Raw genomic sequence first — 15,261 nt, forward strand, 5'->3', positions numbered from 1 at the left:
CCTCCTTAGCTAATAGTTTAATTAGTTCTGCTCTGTTTGGGGGTGAACTAAGCTGTCTATCTCCGTTTCCAGCATCCTACTGAAAGTCTGCACGTTTCTGAGGAACAGATTTCAGGAAATCCGGGACATCGCCCGTAACACCCTCACTAAAATCATGGAAGTGTTGGGAGTGCGGTACTTTCTGTACATCTTAAAAGAGATGCAGTCCACTCTTGTCCATGGGTACCAGGTAATGCTGAAATTCTTCCTCTTCTGCTCTCTGTAGATTTTTTTAATGTGTTAGGAGAAGAATCCAAAGGGAAGTTGCTACTGAAATTGTTTTGTGCTGGTAGAATAGCTTGGTATAATACAACTAAATACTATTGCTAGTGCCTACGTCAGTCTTTGCTATGCCAAGTGTCAAATGAGGTTCTATACCCAAAGAACTTAGACTCTAAGCAGGGAAGAAGAGTGGATCTCCATCTTCCCATTGAAGAGTTGAGGTTTGGAGGTGAAGGATGAATTTCTGGTTCCGATAAAATTAATGGGAATCTTTCCAGTAAGTTCATTAGGGCCAAGCATCATCTGAGGTGAGTTGCCACAGAGACTGCACAGACAGTATGTGGTGATGCTAATTAAGTCTTGCTTCCTAGATCAAGAGCCAAGGCTCTAACTATCAATTCGTCTTTCCTCTTTCCACAGTGGTTTGGGTTAAGAATAATTTTCTGTGTGAATTACTAGTAGAATAGTGAGAGCTTCTGGCTGCTTTAACAGTAAAAGTGCCAATTAGTACAGCCTAGAAATACCAGTAAGAGCACTGGGGAAAGAGGAGATTCCAGCCCTCCTGCCAGTGTGTGGAGGGACAGGGGTCCTCTTCCTGCTTGCTGGTACATGGATTCTTGTCCTCCCCGTGATTTTTTTCATATAACGAGAGCTCAAGTGCAGTGTGTGAGTTGTGATGTCTGCTATGGGAGTCTCCCCATCCAGTATTATTAAAGAGGTCTATGCAGGGGGCTGGAAACATGACCTGTTCTCTTTTTCTCTAGCTCCATGTGCTGACTTTCACTGTGAACCTGTTACTGAAGGGCCTTACTAGCAGGCTCAGTGCTGGTGATTTGGACCCCTGCTTAGATATCCTGACTGAGGTAAAAGCTATTCAAGATTGAAGGAAAGAGCATCATGAAGTGCCTGGGGCAGGCTCTGGGAGGAGAAGGTTTTGTGTAGATTGTCTTGAACTTGGTGGCAAACAGGGCTGATTGTGCGCATAGTGCAAAGGAAGGAGGCTCTTTTCTACTGAGGCATCAGTAGACCCCCTGTAGAGTAGCAGAGTATCTCTGGGGCTGCGTCCTGAGCCCTGCATCCTGAGAGGGAATGGATTTAAGATTAAGATACCTATGTTTCCCTGTACTCTAAATGGCTGAGCAAGTCAACAGACATCTAGTCAATGCAGTCCAGGGAGCCCAGGAGCTCAGCGGGCCACCCAGATGGGGTATATTTGAATGTCTTGGTCTGACTGCAGTCCCGCTCCTTGTATCACAACACCACAGGGGGTTATGAGAACAGCTTCCTCATCTGGTGTGCTCAAAGTGGGGTGGTTTATGTTGGCAAAGGAAAGGTAGACATGATTTGTGGGAAACCTGGAGAATTTGGTTTTTTCTGTGAGTGGGGAAAAATAGTGTTGTTCTGCTGCTACTGGAGGAATCTGGCTCTACTTTTGTGCTCCTCTCACTCGCTTCTCCTGCCTGATTTCCAAAGATTTTCAACCAAGAGTTGTTTGGGAATGTAGCTGAAGAGAAGGAAGTGAAGGGAATTGTCTCCAAGGTCATGGAAGCACGCAAGAACAAGAGTTACGATTCCTATGAAATTCTTGGAAAGTTCATAGGAAAGGGCCAGGTGACGAAACTTATTCTGCCACTGAAAGAGGTAAGAAAAGTCAGCCAGAGTCTTTCTTAACTCTGAGCACTTTCAGTTCTGTATGGTCTAAAAGAAACTCTAGAGCCTCCAGGTGGCTACTGTGACATTTCCTATATAATCCTGCTTTGGCTTCCCATTTTTATTTTGAAAGGCATTATGCACCCAGCTCATAAGATGAGACTTTGCTATTGATGTCGAGGGCAGGAAATGGTGTTCTGGGAAGCTTCCCCCCGCTAGAGAGAAAACATCCCACTCTGAGTTCTCCCTGCCCTCTCCCTCTGCCAGTTCTTGTTAATGCCATTTACTCTGGAGCTCCAAAGTCCTGCAAGGCTGCTCTGTAGTTTGATCTTTTGTGCACGAAGGAAATGTCACCAAAATGTGTTTAGGCTCTGTCCATGTGCAATAGTTGCCTTTTCAGAGATGCAATTTTTTTTGAGTAGAGGGCAAGCTCACGCAGAAATGAACCCCTGGTTTGCCCATGAGCTCTGGAGTGTCCTGGTGGTGATAGGTGAACTGGCTGGAGTCTGAGAAGAGGCTGGAGAGAAAGGGAGGGATATTAGGGCAAAGCTGAGGCGATGGGATGCTGCTCATATAGAGGGCTGGGAGCTTAAGGCAGCAGGTGATGAGGGAAGAATTGCTCTGGCTTTTCCCATGATTTCTGAATATAAATGGGCAGATCATTGCGCTCATGTTGTCCTCCTGACTCACGGTTGTGGCTTTGCAGGTTCTGGAGAGCACCACAAGCTTGAAGATAGTCCGGAAGGTGCATGAGGCGCTGCGTCACATCATGGCAGGGCTGATCTTCAATTCAGACATGAATGCAGAATCCCTCCTCCTCCTCAGTCATGGTCTCATCAGTGAAAACTTGCCTCTGCTCACTGAGAAGGCCAAGTGAGTTCCAGGATGTTATCCAGATGGTCTGTTATTGGTTGGGAGGTTTGCTTGCAGAAATGGCAGCTCTCAAATCTAACCGATCAAATGTATGAGGGTTTCCTTGCTTTCATTTGCCTTTTGTTTTCAGTGTAAGTGAATTATTTGGGCAGTCAGAGGGCAAGGAGAAAGCTTGGAAACAGGAGTGAGCACTTGCTGAACTCATGAGAGTCTACTGTTGCAAGTGCTCAGGGCCTTCAGTAAGGCTTTTTTACCATCTGGTAAGCTGGTATATGCATTGGGTTTTTTGATGAAGGGACAAGGGGCAGTATTTAGAAGCGAGCTACAAACTGCCATATAAGAGGTGTTTGGAGTCCTGGACATTTTCATGGGGTCAGGAACAGGAGAAACTGTGAGGTGTCACTTTATTACTTTGGTGCTGGTGCAGAAGTCAGGGAGAACCATCAGATTTCCTCTCCGTCTGGTGGTGTCACTGCTGGGAGCTGGGTCTGGGTGTCGTGCACTTCCTATGTTACCTAGGCTGGCTTGCTCTAGGGTCTGACAGCTGTTTGCAGACTTCTTGGAGGAGTTTTTATAAGCTATCAGAAACTGAAGTAAATATTAGTAAATGAAGTGCAGTGGGCAGTGGCAGGAGGTATATTTGCTTGAAGGAACGACCAAAGTTTGTCTGTCCACTGAGAAGAAAAAAGTGGGGATGTTATGCAAATCAGCGTACATTTGTTATTTTCGTAATAGTGATATTGTTCTCAAGTCTGAGAGTCCCATCTGTCATGCTGTGCTCAAGTTTGTTTTATTTCATTGTGTTCTGGCTATGACCTGCTTTTGCTTGCTGTGTGGGTAGCAGCTGAGCACAGGCCAGCTCTCTTCACTCCCAACAGCAAGCTTGTTGTGGAGGGGGTTGAAATCTGAATATTCTCCTTTGCCATACACTGCTTTTCAGAAAAAAAGTTGCCCCTCCTCCAGATCCTCGGCTGCAACCAGAGAGCTGCCTGCTGCTCCCGCCCACTCCCACGAGAGGAGGGCAGAAAGCACGTGTCAGCAGCAGGACTAACACGTATATCTTGGTTGATTCAGGACTTCGGGTAAGGATCTCCTCAGATACAAAGCTTTGCAATCAAAATTTTTGTTAAGAGTATCCAAAGGAAGGTATTCTGGATATATTGTGTTAACAACATAGCCACTAGCCTTAACTTTATTTCGCATATGGTAACTCCAATGGTGCCTCTTAGAGAGCTATAGAAAGTGCTCAGCCTGTTGCAGATATTTGAGTGGGATATGGCATAAATTCTACTATAACCTGAAACAATGTGGGACCTTACTTGATTTATTTGAGTCCCAGCCTGACTTTGAGGTGAAAGTCCTGTGTTTTCTATGCCAGCTGCTGCACATGAGCCTGAAGAGGTCCAAAGTAAATTCTTCTGAGGAGCGTGTTTTGGAAATGTTAGACCCTTTTGTTCAGCTGCTTATAGACTGCCTGAAATCTGTGGATGTCAAGGTATGGTTCTGAGCTGGAGTCTGTCTATTCTGTCTGTTCTCCTAAGAAGGGTCCTGCCCACAAATGTCATCTTGCAGTTGATTTGCAAGAGAAGAGAAAGCCATCCAGTTTTCAAACGTGATTTTATAGGTGTGCAGATTAAGTCGTTTGAGGACATGAGATCCCAAGGGGGAGGAAGGACTGTGGCTGATGGAGGACTGAATGCTCTGCTTCTAGTGCTGCAGGTTCAAGTATGGACAAGTTCTCCTGGAGCATGTTCATAGAATGACTTTGCCCACTTCATAGGCTATGTATGAGGAGGTTCATGAGGTCCTGTGACTGCTGGGAGCAGTGTTGCCACAACTGTGGTTTCTTTTGATCCAACTCTAATGTCTTTATTCCCAGCACCTCTGACAGCCTCTTTTTTGGGCAGCTTTGGGTTTGAGTGAGCCTAGGAGGGAATCTGTTAAACCTTGAGCTTCCCGAGAATGGAAGGCATGCCTCATACGTTATCAGATACCTGGAGCAGGGCTTTCAGGTGACCTGGATTTTTGGCAGAGCAACTTCTATGCCTTGAAGGCACCTCTGCTTCAGAAAGAGTTCCTTCTATCTGCTGAATCAGCACAGTGTTAATGTCTTTACCTAGTAAAATCAACGTTAGAGAATTAGGGAGTGGCAGATAGTGTTGTTTAGAACTGAGAAACCCTTTGTATTACATATGAATAGTTTGAAAGAGGTTGATTTTGTTAGCTAATTGCCTTTTACCACAGTTGCAGATAGCTTGGCCATGCCTGTAACAGGGTGAGAAAAATGTTCTGTCAGTGTCATTGTACCCATGTGCTGTCATTTGGCTCTTTCTTACAGGTGATAACTGGTGCTCTGCAGTCCTTGGTATGGATTTTAAAGTTCCCTTTGCCTTCTGTCAGTACAAATCTGGAGCCACTGATCAAGCAGCTTTTCCTCTTGCTGAAAGAATTTGCCAAGACAGGAATAGCCAAAGGCCAGAGTTTCCACCTGGTTGTGAGCTGTTTCAAAGTAAGTCAGGCCCAGCTCTACTCTTTCCTACTTTAGGATTAACTTTGAAGAATGAGGCTCTTCCAACTGCAGATCCCTTCTGCAGCTGTCCCTGGAGAGTTAGTCTGGAGATCACAAGGTAGCGAGGGAAATGTAGCCTTGCTGATTCTTTCCCAAGTGCAAGCTTAAAGAAAGTTACCTCCAAAAAACGCACAGCTTGGATCTGAAGAAGTGTTTTTATAGAAGCATATTTGCCTTCTTTCTTCCTTATAACAGTATCTTCTTACCACCCTGTCTTTTGAGGTGCATCAGTTTTGTACTTGAATAGCTTGCTTTTAACATGATTCATTGGAGTAAACCCTTGCAGCTGAAGTGAGACAAGGGAAGGAGGCAATTAATAGTAGTAATAACTACTCTTATGGTGTGCGGTGTCTTCCTGTAGGTGTCTTCTAAATGCGTTGTTGAATTAATTACAGCTTTATGATCGTAAGGGAAAGTTAGAGTAATTAATGCTGAATGCTAATGCCAGAATAATTTTCCCCTCTTCCTGGCTGTGTTCCTGCATCGTGGTTCATGTCTGTGAGCATCTCCACTCATTTCAAGGACTAGTCTGAATTTTTGTGTTTGTGTTCAGTTTTTGTCTCAGAATTGCAAGCTGAAAGCAAACTGTGATGAGAATAGTGTTAGCTGCATGTTTCAAAGCAGCAGTTTGTCTTTTCAAACCTAAGTGGTGTAAACAGTCAGGCTTTGGTGTGGGCTTGTTTATGGCACTGCATGTGTATTGACAATGTGCAATTTGATCTTGTAGTGTGTAACAATACTTGTGAAGAATGCAAAGAGTCAGATAACAAGCAAACAACTCCAAGTGTTGCTTGGCTTTGCTGAAGAAGACATTTATGATTCATCACGCCAAGCCACTGCCTTTGGCCTTCTCAAGGTAATTCTGTGCAGCAGGTGTATGGGTTCTGTGAGCCACTGGAATGGCAATGATTCTCCCTCTAGGTAAAAGGCTGTATGATCTCACGTCAGGAACAGGCCACAGAATGCTGTTAAGGCTCTCTGTGGGGGGGCGGGGGGAAAACAGCAAAGCTTTCCTGTTTGACTTGTAGTTGCTGTTTAAAATTGTTTGGGAGGCTGTTTTATACACATGCATATGAGGATGTATTTGGGTCTGAGGATGTTTTTGCTAAAGAATCGACATCCCTAATCATTAGGTCAGGTATTCTGTGTCCTCCAAAAGAAACAGATATGGATTTGTAAGCCACCTTTTTTCACACTTTTTTTTTTTTTTTTTAAAGTTGCTCTCGCTATGTTTGAAGATGTGAAAAAGTCAGTGTTAAATGTACCACCTGAGACCAGGGTAGTCCCAGGTTATAGTACTGCATCTCAGACTGCATAAGCGAAATGACATGACTCCAGCTGTGCTTTCACATTTTCAGGCTATTTTATCCAGGAAGCTGATTGTCCCTGAAATCGATGATGTGTTGCAGAAGGTTGCCCAGCTGGCCATCACAGGTCAGAGTGAGCCAGTGCGAGTCCAGTGCAGGCAGGTTGGTAGAATGGAAAGTCTCTCATCTTACTTTACTTACAGCAGTCTAACAGGCTAGAGGGCTTAGTGTGGCCATCCCAGCTCTCACAGACATATGTGCCTTAGCCCTACTGAATCCCTAACCCCATTTCCCCTTCTTACTAATCCTTGTCCCCTTGTTATCTGGCTGGCTTTAGTTCTTGTGACTGATGCATAGCAGAACTGCAGACTGCTTGCCTATAGTGAGACTGCTTGCCGTGGCAAGCAGAGAGCTACCTTCAGAGGGCTACTCAGCAGCAGTGGCATGGTCCCTCCCTTTGGGGGCTTTTAGGCCCATGTAATTAAGAGCTTTGCCCTTTTCTGAATCCCAGCAGAAGAGAATTTGCCACAAATCCACGATTCCTTACCACTACTTCCTCCTCTTTTCCAAGCTAAAAGAAACCAAAAGGCAGAATTGGTTGCTTCATTTCAAGCATTGGGATACAGATGCAGCAGGAGCTGTGCATAACCAAATAGTGCATTTTGATAATTACAGGATGAATTTTGAAGGATGCAGAATCTCTTTTAACAGAAGCCCATGCAAATCACAGTAATACTCTAAAGACTGATCTCGCAGTTGTCAAACACCTGCAGATCCTGTTCCAGGCACGGAGTTTGAAAGCAGTTGTTGGCCCCTTGTGTAATAGGAACTTACATACGCAGGAGAAAGTGATGATTCTCATAAACTTGCTGCTCCGTCACTGTATTTTCTTCATAACCTTTTTACAAGTTTTCCTGAGTGTATCATGTAACTCCCCTCTGTGTTGTTTTTTTCTTTCCAGATTTACTTAAAATATATTCTGGACTACCCCCTTGGTGACAAGCTGAAACCCAATTTGGATTTCATGCTCGCACAACTGGAGTGAGTTTATATTCCTGACATCTCTGTCAGAACAGAACCTTGTTGCTTAAATATGACTAGTGGCCACCTTGTGTGCCAGAGGGCTGTTCGTGAGGAGGGGAGGGTGTGGCTGAAGTCTTGATTTTCCTACCTCTAAAACACTTCCCTTTTTCAGAGATGGGCTGTTTGATAAAGCAAGCCCTTTTTCTCTTCCCTGTTTCACAGATGGCTTTGTTGTTCTCTATCTCTTTGTAAGCAAAGGTTCTGTTGTTTGCTTAGTGGCTAACCAGCTCTACTGGTTGTGAACCAGGTGAACTGGAAAATACAGAAAGAATAAGGGAAGGTGCATTTATATGACTGCTGTCCCATGGCAATGGTCTCAACTGCAGCTGCAGGCACAGTTGAGATCAACTGCACCAATTCAGCAGGATCAGTGTGCCTGAAACCTTCTGAGCATGACCCCTGCCTTGCTCCAGGTGACGGTAGTTTACCATGTTCCCCAGCACCATAGCACAGTGCGGTTGTGCTGACTCGAGTTGGCTGAAGCCCTTTTTCACCTGTTTGTCTCTCTGTACCTGTTTTCTGGGAGATGGAGCTGATGGGCCTGTTGCTTCTCTTCTCCTAAGTATCAGACCAGTCTGGTAGCTGTTGTAGAAAGATCCCTGTCAGTGTGTGTTTCTGGCATTGGCCATTCTTGTAAATTGTTAGCAACTTTCTAGAGTATTAACCCAGCCCTAACCGCTAATCATTTCCTCACAGGTACGAGTATGAAACTGGAAGGGAATCTGCACTGGAGATGGTTGCGTACCTCCTTGACATGTTCCCACAGGTAACAAGCACCACTTGGTGTTCCAAGCATTAAGCGGTTACTGCGGCTTGTAGTAACAGCATTTCCAGAGCAGTTTATTTTGGGAGCACTTGGTAGTTCCTATTATCTCTTATCACGAGCAGAATATTCACTTATCTCCAAAGAACCTGGCTTTGCTCCAAAAGAGAAATGACATGCTGGAAAGTCTGCAGTACTTCTTTATCTAATGTGCTCAGTCTGCAAGTAAAATAAAGCTCTGTCAGGTGGAGTTTGGATAAACTTGATGGAGATTTATGCCAGGAAGAAACACAACCAGTTCAGGAAATGGGGTATGAATAGAAAGTGAAGTCTAGAGTTTTCTCATTGTGGGGTTTTTTCAACATTCATGAGGGATGTTGTTGACTGAACTGGTATGTGATGTGCCATATCTGTTTTGTTCCCCTCTGGAGAGGGAGAGCTTCTCAGTTGGGTGGATCAAAATGAAAGCTAAAAAATAACCGTGCATCTATGCAGGATAACATATGCAAAATGCTAAGCTGCCTTAAAGCTCTGCAGCTGGAGCTTGACTGAGCATTCAGGAGACTGAGAGAAGTGCAATCCAGCAAGAATTGGGGACGAAGGAAGAGAAATTCTGCACAGTAAGCTGTGCTTCACCACCACCTGATTAGATTTAGTATCTCAACGTGGTTCCTGGCAGCTCTGTAAAGTAGCAAAGAGCTGCTATCTCTGAGAGAAGGACCTTTGGGCTGATTGCTGCAGTGCTGAGGGACTGTTTCAGTGAGAGTTGGGCATGAAAATGCCCTTTAAGGTTTGATACTCACACTGCTGTCCCAGGGACATGTTAACAAGTCAGAGTCAGAGCAGGGCTGGGGCTGCTGTACACTCCTGTGTGCTCCAGCAACTGGATCATCCCATCCTTTCAGTTCACCTGCGTTGACATGGACCCCACTCAGGGCTGACATTGTTCCTATATGCTGTGCAACAAATATCCCTCTTTTCCCCTTTAAATGCCAGAAGTTCCTTGGGGATGTGCAGTTGACTAATGCTTGTTTCTTTCTAGGATCTCCTCCACAAATACTGCGGGCTTTTTTTTCTCTCTCTTTGTATGATGATGATAAATGATGACTCTCCCAAATGCAAAAAGATGGCGGCTTTGACATGTAAATCTCTCCTCAGTAAGATAAACAGTGAAAAACAAGATCTGATGTTTTCGCTGGTCACAGAGTGGTTTCACAGCAAGAAGGTATTCTTTGGTCTTTTCACTGACCAGATCTGGACTCTTTTTGGGGGCTGAGTAAGATTAAGCCAAGTGAGAGATTGCTAGGTGGATTGGTGGGTTCAGTTATGCCTGACTTAGTAGTTTTAGGAAAGGAGCATGGGCAAGACTCAGCTTAGAATTAAAGCTCTTTAAAGCTGTGCTCAGCACCATAACTCTTGCTAGTAAGAAGAGGAAGAAATTATATGGCTTCATATAGCTGCACAAATATACGGAACTGCTGCTGCTGTAGGTCAGCCTACACACTTCCCAGCTGCATTGTGTGGTTTCTAACAGTTCCTCTTCTGGGTCAGGTATTTCACCAAGCTTTGCTCAGGTTAAAGGTTTGATCAAATTCCTTAAAACTTCTGATCTCAGTTAATTGGCTTTTCATGCTGTCTTTAGCTTAGACGTGTTTCAGTCTGTCGCTGGCAGCTGGAGGGTGCCAAACGTAGTCTTGCAGGCCTCCCATTTTGATCTGGGTGCTTAGGTGTTTAGTTATTCTCAAACAGGACTCATGTTCTGTCCCTCTGCACTACTAGTGGAGTAAGTGTTCTTCAACACTTCATCCTTTTCATCTCTAATATGTTCAATTCCGGTTTATAGCTGTGAGATGCCTATTGTGTTGTGAAGAATCAAAGAGTGCAAAGTAGGCCTCAGAGCTTTGCAGCTGGGAACCGGGCTGGAAAAGGCCTTTCGGCATTCAGTTTTAGGGTGTGTTTCCAGGGATAACTTGTGCTGCCAGGTGCTTTTGTCCCCAGCTGGGAGCATCTCCTTTTTCAATAGTACTCTGAAAACCAGCTTCTCTTAAGATACTGTTGTTACAGGCAAAAGTAGGAGTTGCTACCAGCTCCTGCACATGGGAGCTGCAGGATTTGATTATCAAGAGGTAACAGGGGGTGTTGTTCTTTCTGTTGACAGAGCTCACACAGGAGGTTGGCTGCCCAGGCATGTGGTTTGTTTGTTGAAGTGGAGGGAGTAATGTTTGAACGGCGGCTTGAAGCTGTCCTCACCTTGATTGAAAAAGAAATCAACCCAATTAAATTCGAAGACGTAAGTAATTTATCCCATGTGTGAGGCTTGAGGAAAGAGAATTAAGAAAATGGAAAAAGGGAAGAAGTGTAGGAGGGATTTAACTGTTGGACTTACTGTTTGGGACGGAGGAAAGACAGGAAACACACGCCTTTGTTCTGAAGGGGATCTCACTGACCTAGAACCATATTTTTTGTCTGTAAGCCCAAATTTGATGTCACATGTCACAGCACAAGGGGCAAAGGAACTTTGCAAAGCCACCTGGCCTGAGCCTGCAGCCATACTGTGTAACCAGCAGATATATTGCTCCTTGCCCCAGCCTCTGTCAAGATCTCTGTGGGTAGAAGGGGTTCTTGAGACAGCCCTTGAGTCTCAGGCTTTTGGTTTTTACCTGTATGACTTGGTGGGTTGACAGCATGTAGCAGTATGTATGTCAAGGTAGCTTTCCCTGCTTCTGAAGTCTTTCCTGTGGTGACAGGAGAGGAGGGACTTCTGGTTTTTTTTGTTTAAAGTGGAGTTATAAAAACCACCATGAGAAAGAAAGGCAGGGTGCCCAGGTAGCACTGGGATGGGTTAGAGTCTGTTTAGTTGGAAAACAGCTTGCCGATAACACTGACAACATCCGTTTAACTGGAAAATGTGTCTGCTAGCTGCAGAGATTTGTGTAATCGTGGAAGGTCAGGAGTGCATTGCTTGTGACTGTCTGCTTTGTTCAGTGTTATCTACAGCTTTAACTTTCAAATGAGTTCTTTTCCTGTACTTCAGACCACGGTTTTGTTTTATGGAAAATCTTTTTAGTGCACGTGATTAACTCAGAATAACAAGGCTGCCTCAGATTCTGCTTGGCATGTGATGATCCCAAAGGGATCCCAGTCACTGCACCTGGGGAGTGGCCACATATGTTACTAATGTGCAAGGGCAACATGCTGAACAAGAGAGAAGAGCCTCAGGGTATGTAAATTGGCAAGAGATGAAAATAAAATACCTGCAGTGAGGAGAAATTCAGTGTAATCACCCCCTGTGCTGCAACGTGTAGGTGAAGCACTGACTAGTTATATCAAGCCAGCTGGTGATTGCAGGCAGGGTGAGGACCTGAAGGTGATTTAGTAAAACACAGTGCACATAGCATTGTCATAACAATGTGGGGCTTCCCAGGTGACACAGGCAAATCTGAGCTCAGCTTGGCTCTAATAATGAGAATCAAATGTGCATAAATACATGTATAGACATAAGTGATATACATTGTGTGTGTAATTGCTTGCATTTAGAAACCTAAGAGTTTGTTACAGTAACATCTGTATAAAAACCAAGAATTACTGTAGTAATAATCTCTCCTGCGGAGGATCAGTCTCCAGAGGAGATGCTTTAGTGGAGCTGCTTCTCTTCTGTTTATTTTGGGAACTGGGTACAAGTCAGTCTTCTGTTTCTTTGCAGGATTGATCTGAAATTTATCTGGTAGGGTAAATAGGCACTGTCTTCAGGTTCTCATAAGCATCTTTCTTGACTTGCTGATTTTATTAGATAACTGAGGAGGAGGAGGAGAAGGCTGCAGATAGGCTGCTATTCAGCTTTCTTGTGCTGGTAACAAAGCTAATCACAGAGTGCAACTTGATTAACTTAACCAAGAACAGTGACGTTGTGAGCAATATCTGGGGTAAGTATCAAGAATTATTACAGCTGGTTTACAAGGAAGATTCTTTGTGTGCCCTGTGGTTTTTCACATGCTAATATAAACAACAAAACTTCGTCATACAAGGTTTGCATGCTGCAAAATGCTAATACATGGCAGTTACTGGGCAGTGAAAGAGAAGATGTTAATGGAAAAGGTTACATGGTTGATGAAAACAACACACCCTCTGTCTCAGTTGCTGGGAAGTATTTTCTATTATCCCAAGAGCAAATAGTCGCAAACTATTGCATGTTTGACCATAATTACATCCTCTTGGATGAAAACGTTAAGTTCTTCTGGGAAGATGAGATTTTCCTGATGAGATCATACATACCAGCCAGCAAGCAATGACACATGGTAATAGTGCTGTAAATACTCTGTGTCTGCCAGGATGTTACTTGATTCAAGCAATTTCCCTATGAGTGAGATTGTACAATGTCAGGCTGGCTTATTGGCATTTTGTTGCCTTGTTTTTAATTGCTTCATTTGCTGCTATCAGAAGGCCTGGATCTGGCTGATTAATGTCTTCGAAGAGTTCAGCCTGCCAGGTGCCTTTAGTGAGATACAAGATAACCCTCATAAATCCTGGATTGCTTAGTGATGTGCAGCTTGGACAGAGGCGAGACAAGAGGCGAGACAACTCCATCTCTTCTCTGAAGCATCCTCAGCCTCCATCCAGGGGTTTGATCTGACCATCTGCAGCAGGGCCAGCTCACCCAAGTCTCACAGCAGCCAGTCCCCAGACATCATGGGCAGATGAGCTGTGGCACTGAGTCCCTGAGAGGACCATAGTTGCTGCAGAAACATGACTTGTCAGCCAGGATTGGAGCAAGTGTCTTTTGTGCTGTGCCCACTTTTCCTACCCAGTTGCCATCACTTTCCAGCAATGGCCCTGTCTTTGGATGTTTGGATGTGCTGTGGATGCATTCAAGAACACCTGGTCACTGTGGGGACATTTGGCTACCTGTAGCTTTTTGCTGCTCTCTGCTTTGGCTGGATAGAGTTGCTAGGAAGTCTTTGATTATATTCTGAGCAGATGAGCACGGCTCATTTCCTTCACCTTTTGATTGTAAGCATGTGCTGTGGTAATTCTTGGAGGGATGTGGTTCTTTTTCTGCTCTCACTGGACCACCTCCTGTGCTGAAAGAGGTTTTGTTTCCCCCAGGTCATGTCCAGTCCCACCTGTGGTATCCTCACAGCTGGGTCTGGCTGACAGCTACTGAGATATTTGGCTTGTTGTTTGCATCTTACAAGCCAGAAGATCTTGTCAAGAAGTGGAGGGAAAGAAAGGCAGGGAAGAGGAAAAAGGCGTCAGCAGAGCTGTCTGCATCCACAGTCTTCTTGACTGCTGAACTGGACAAAAAGGTAATTATGTCTGTACTACTACTTCCCCCCTGCCCATGCCTGTTCCCTGGCTGGGACATAAAAACAGTGCTATAGTTTGGCATGCACATTTCTCGTTTTAGTTGCTTGTCTGCTGCCTAATCCTGATTGCTTAAAGGATCTGAGGAGGTGTCTCTGCTGCTGGGAGGGGACTTCTCTGGGGTCTTATTCTCAGCAGCACAAAGATTCCCCTCTAGGCTGCAAGATGCAGGCAGAAGTCATGCTGAGTCGAACCCTTGGCCTCCCCTGGGAACTGCCTTTGGTGACTGCAAAACACTGCTTTGAGTTTCTGCTACTGGTTCCCTTTCCTGGAGTAATTCCCTTCTCCTTTTTCCTCTCCCCAGATGAAGGAACTCGTGTTTGCATTCTGCCATCAGCTGCAGTCCAAGTTCCTGGACCTGTCTCTGGGAGAGCAGGTAGGAGCAGGAGCAGGTCTGGGCTGCAGGAGGGCACAGAGCAGGCCCTGCCCCGTGAGGGAGCGTTATGTCCTAGTCAGGACAGCAGCGCTGGTGGTGGCTCAGGGCAAATACACAGGGCAGGGCCAGCTGCTCTGTGCTGAGGGCATCTGAGCAGGTGCATGTCTCAGAGGGGCCCAGAGAAGTCCCCCTTTTGGTTTCAGCCTGCTGGAAGGGCTGAGGGGTTGCAGGGACAGAAAGGGGAAGCACCATGCAGGGCAGGACTGGGGTCCCTTCTGTCCAGCCCTCCATCAGGGAGAGTCTGGCTCTGCAGCCCAGACTGGAGCAGGCTGGCCATCCAGATCTCTGGTGCTGGTTCCCTGCAGCTGCACTGGAGCCGTGGCTGTTTGCTGTTGCTTGAAGGTCTGACTCCACTGTGAACCTGGTCAGAGATTTCCTTGTGGAGAGCCAGGGGCTGCTACAGGTGGGGAGACAAGAAGGAGCAGCCCTACCTCAGGGGGTGCTGGAGCCCAAAAGGCATGGTAGCTCATGGGCAAAGACTCTCCCAAACTGCAGGAGGATATTGAGGTGGGCCTTCCTGTTAGGAGCAACATGCAGGGGGTGAACCCATTACAGCCTCCTGGGTTGGCCAGTTCCTTTTTCAGATCCGGCCTTGACTCTTATGTACCCTGGGCACTGCTGGTGCTGACACAGGTGGAGCTGACTGACTGTGACTGACTACTCTGTTTTTACACTTCAGGTTATAAAGAATTTGCTTTTTGTGGCAAAAGTTGTTTACTTGCTAGCCCCTGCCTCAGAAGAAGGTAAAGAGGCCAAAGGAGAACTTGGCTGTGAAGTGGAAGAGCAGGAGGCCTCAGAAGATGAGGAAGAGAAAGACATTTCTGCTCAAGGAGAGGGAGAAAGAGAGGACACGGAAGAGAAAGGCCAGCCAGCCACATTGCTATGGTTAATGAACAAGCTCTCCCTCATGGCAAAGCGAGAAGCAGCATATTCCCCTAAGGTCCCTTTAAAGGTAAGA

At 45.5% G+C, this 15,261-nt stretch overlaps 1 protein-coding gene across 2 annotated transcripts in view; it reads left to right on the forward strand.

Moving 5' to 3' along the window:
* UTP20 (UTP20 small subunit processome component) overlaps positions 1-15,261 on the forward strand; it is a 69,665-nt gene that overhangs the window by 50,727 nt on the left and 3,677 nt on the right. For both annotated transcript variants that reach the window (XM_072866427.1, XM_072866435.1), the window contains 17 exons: positions 73-229; positions 1,026-1,124; positions 1,735-1,902; positions 2,618-2,784; positions 3,725-3,866; positions 4,163-4,279; positions 5,123-5,293; positions 6,081-6,209; positions 6,712-6,822; positions 7,622-7,701; positions 8,440-8,509; positions 9,549-9,731; positions 10,665-10,796; positions 12,297-12,429; positions 13,610-13,809; positions 14,172-14,243; positions 14,983-15,255. In XM_072866427.1, coding sequence (XP_072722528.1) covers positions 73-229; positions 1,026-1,124; positions 1,735-1,902; positions 2,618-2,784; positions 3,725-3,866; positions 4,163-4,279; positions 5,123-5,293; positions 6,081-6,209; positions 6,712-6,822; positions 7,622-7,701; positions 8,440-8,509; positions 9,549-9,731; positions 10,665-10,796; positions 12,297-12,429; positions 13,610-13,809; positions 14,172-14,243; positions 14,983-15,255 — 2,404 coding nt within the window. The remainder of the gene's footprint in view (positions 1-72; positions 230-1,025; positions 1,125-1,734; positions 1,903-2,617; positions 2,785-3,724; positions 3,867-4,162; positions 4,280-5,122; positions 5,294-6,080; positions 6,210-6,711; positions 6,823-7,621; positions 7,702-8,439; positions 8,510-9,548; positions 9,732-10,664; positions 10,797-12,296; positions 12,430-13,609; positions 13,810-14,171; positions 14,244-14,982; positions 15,256-15,261) is intronic.

Source organism: Ciconia boyciana, chromosome 1 (genome assembly GCF_034638445.1).
Source record: "Ciconia boyciana chromosome 1, ASM3463844v1, whole genome shotgun sequence".
Lineage (NCBI taxonomy): Eukaryota > Metazoa > Chordata > Aves > Ciconiiformes > Ciconiidae > Ciconia > Ciconia boyciana.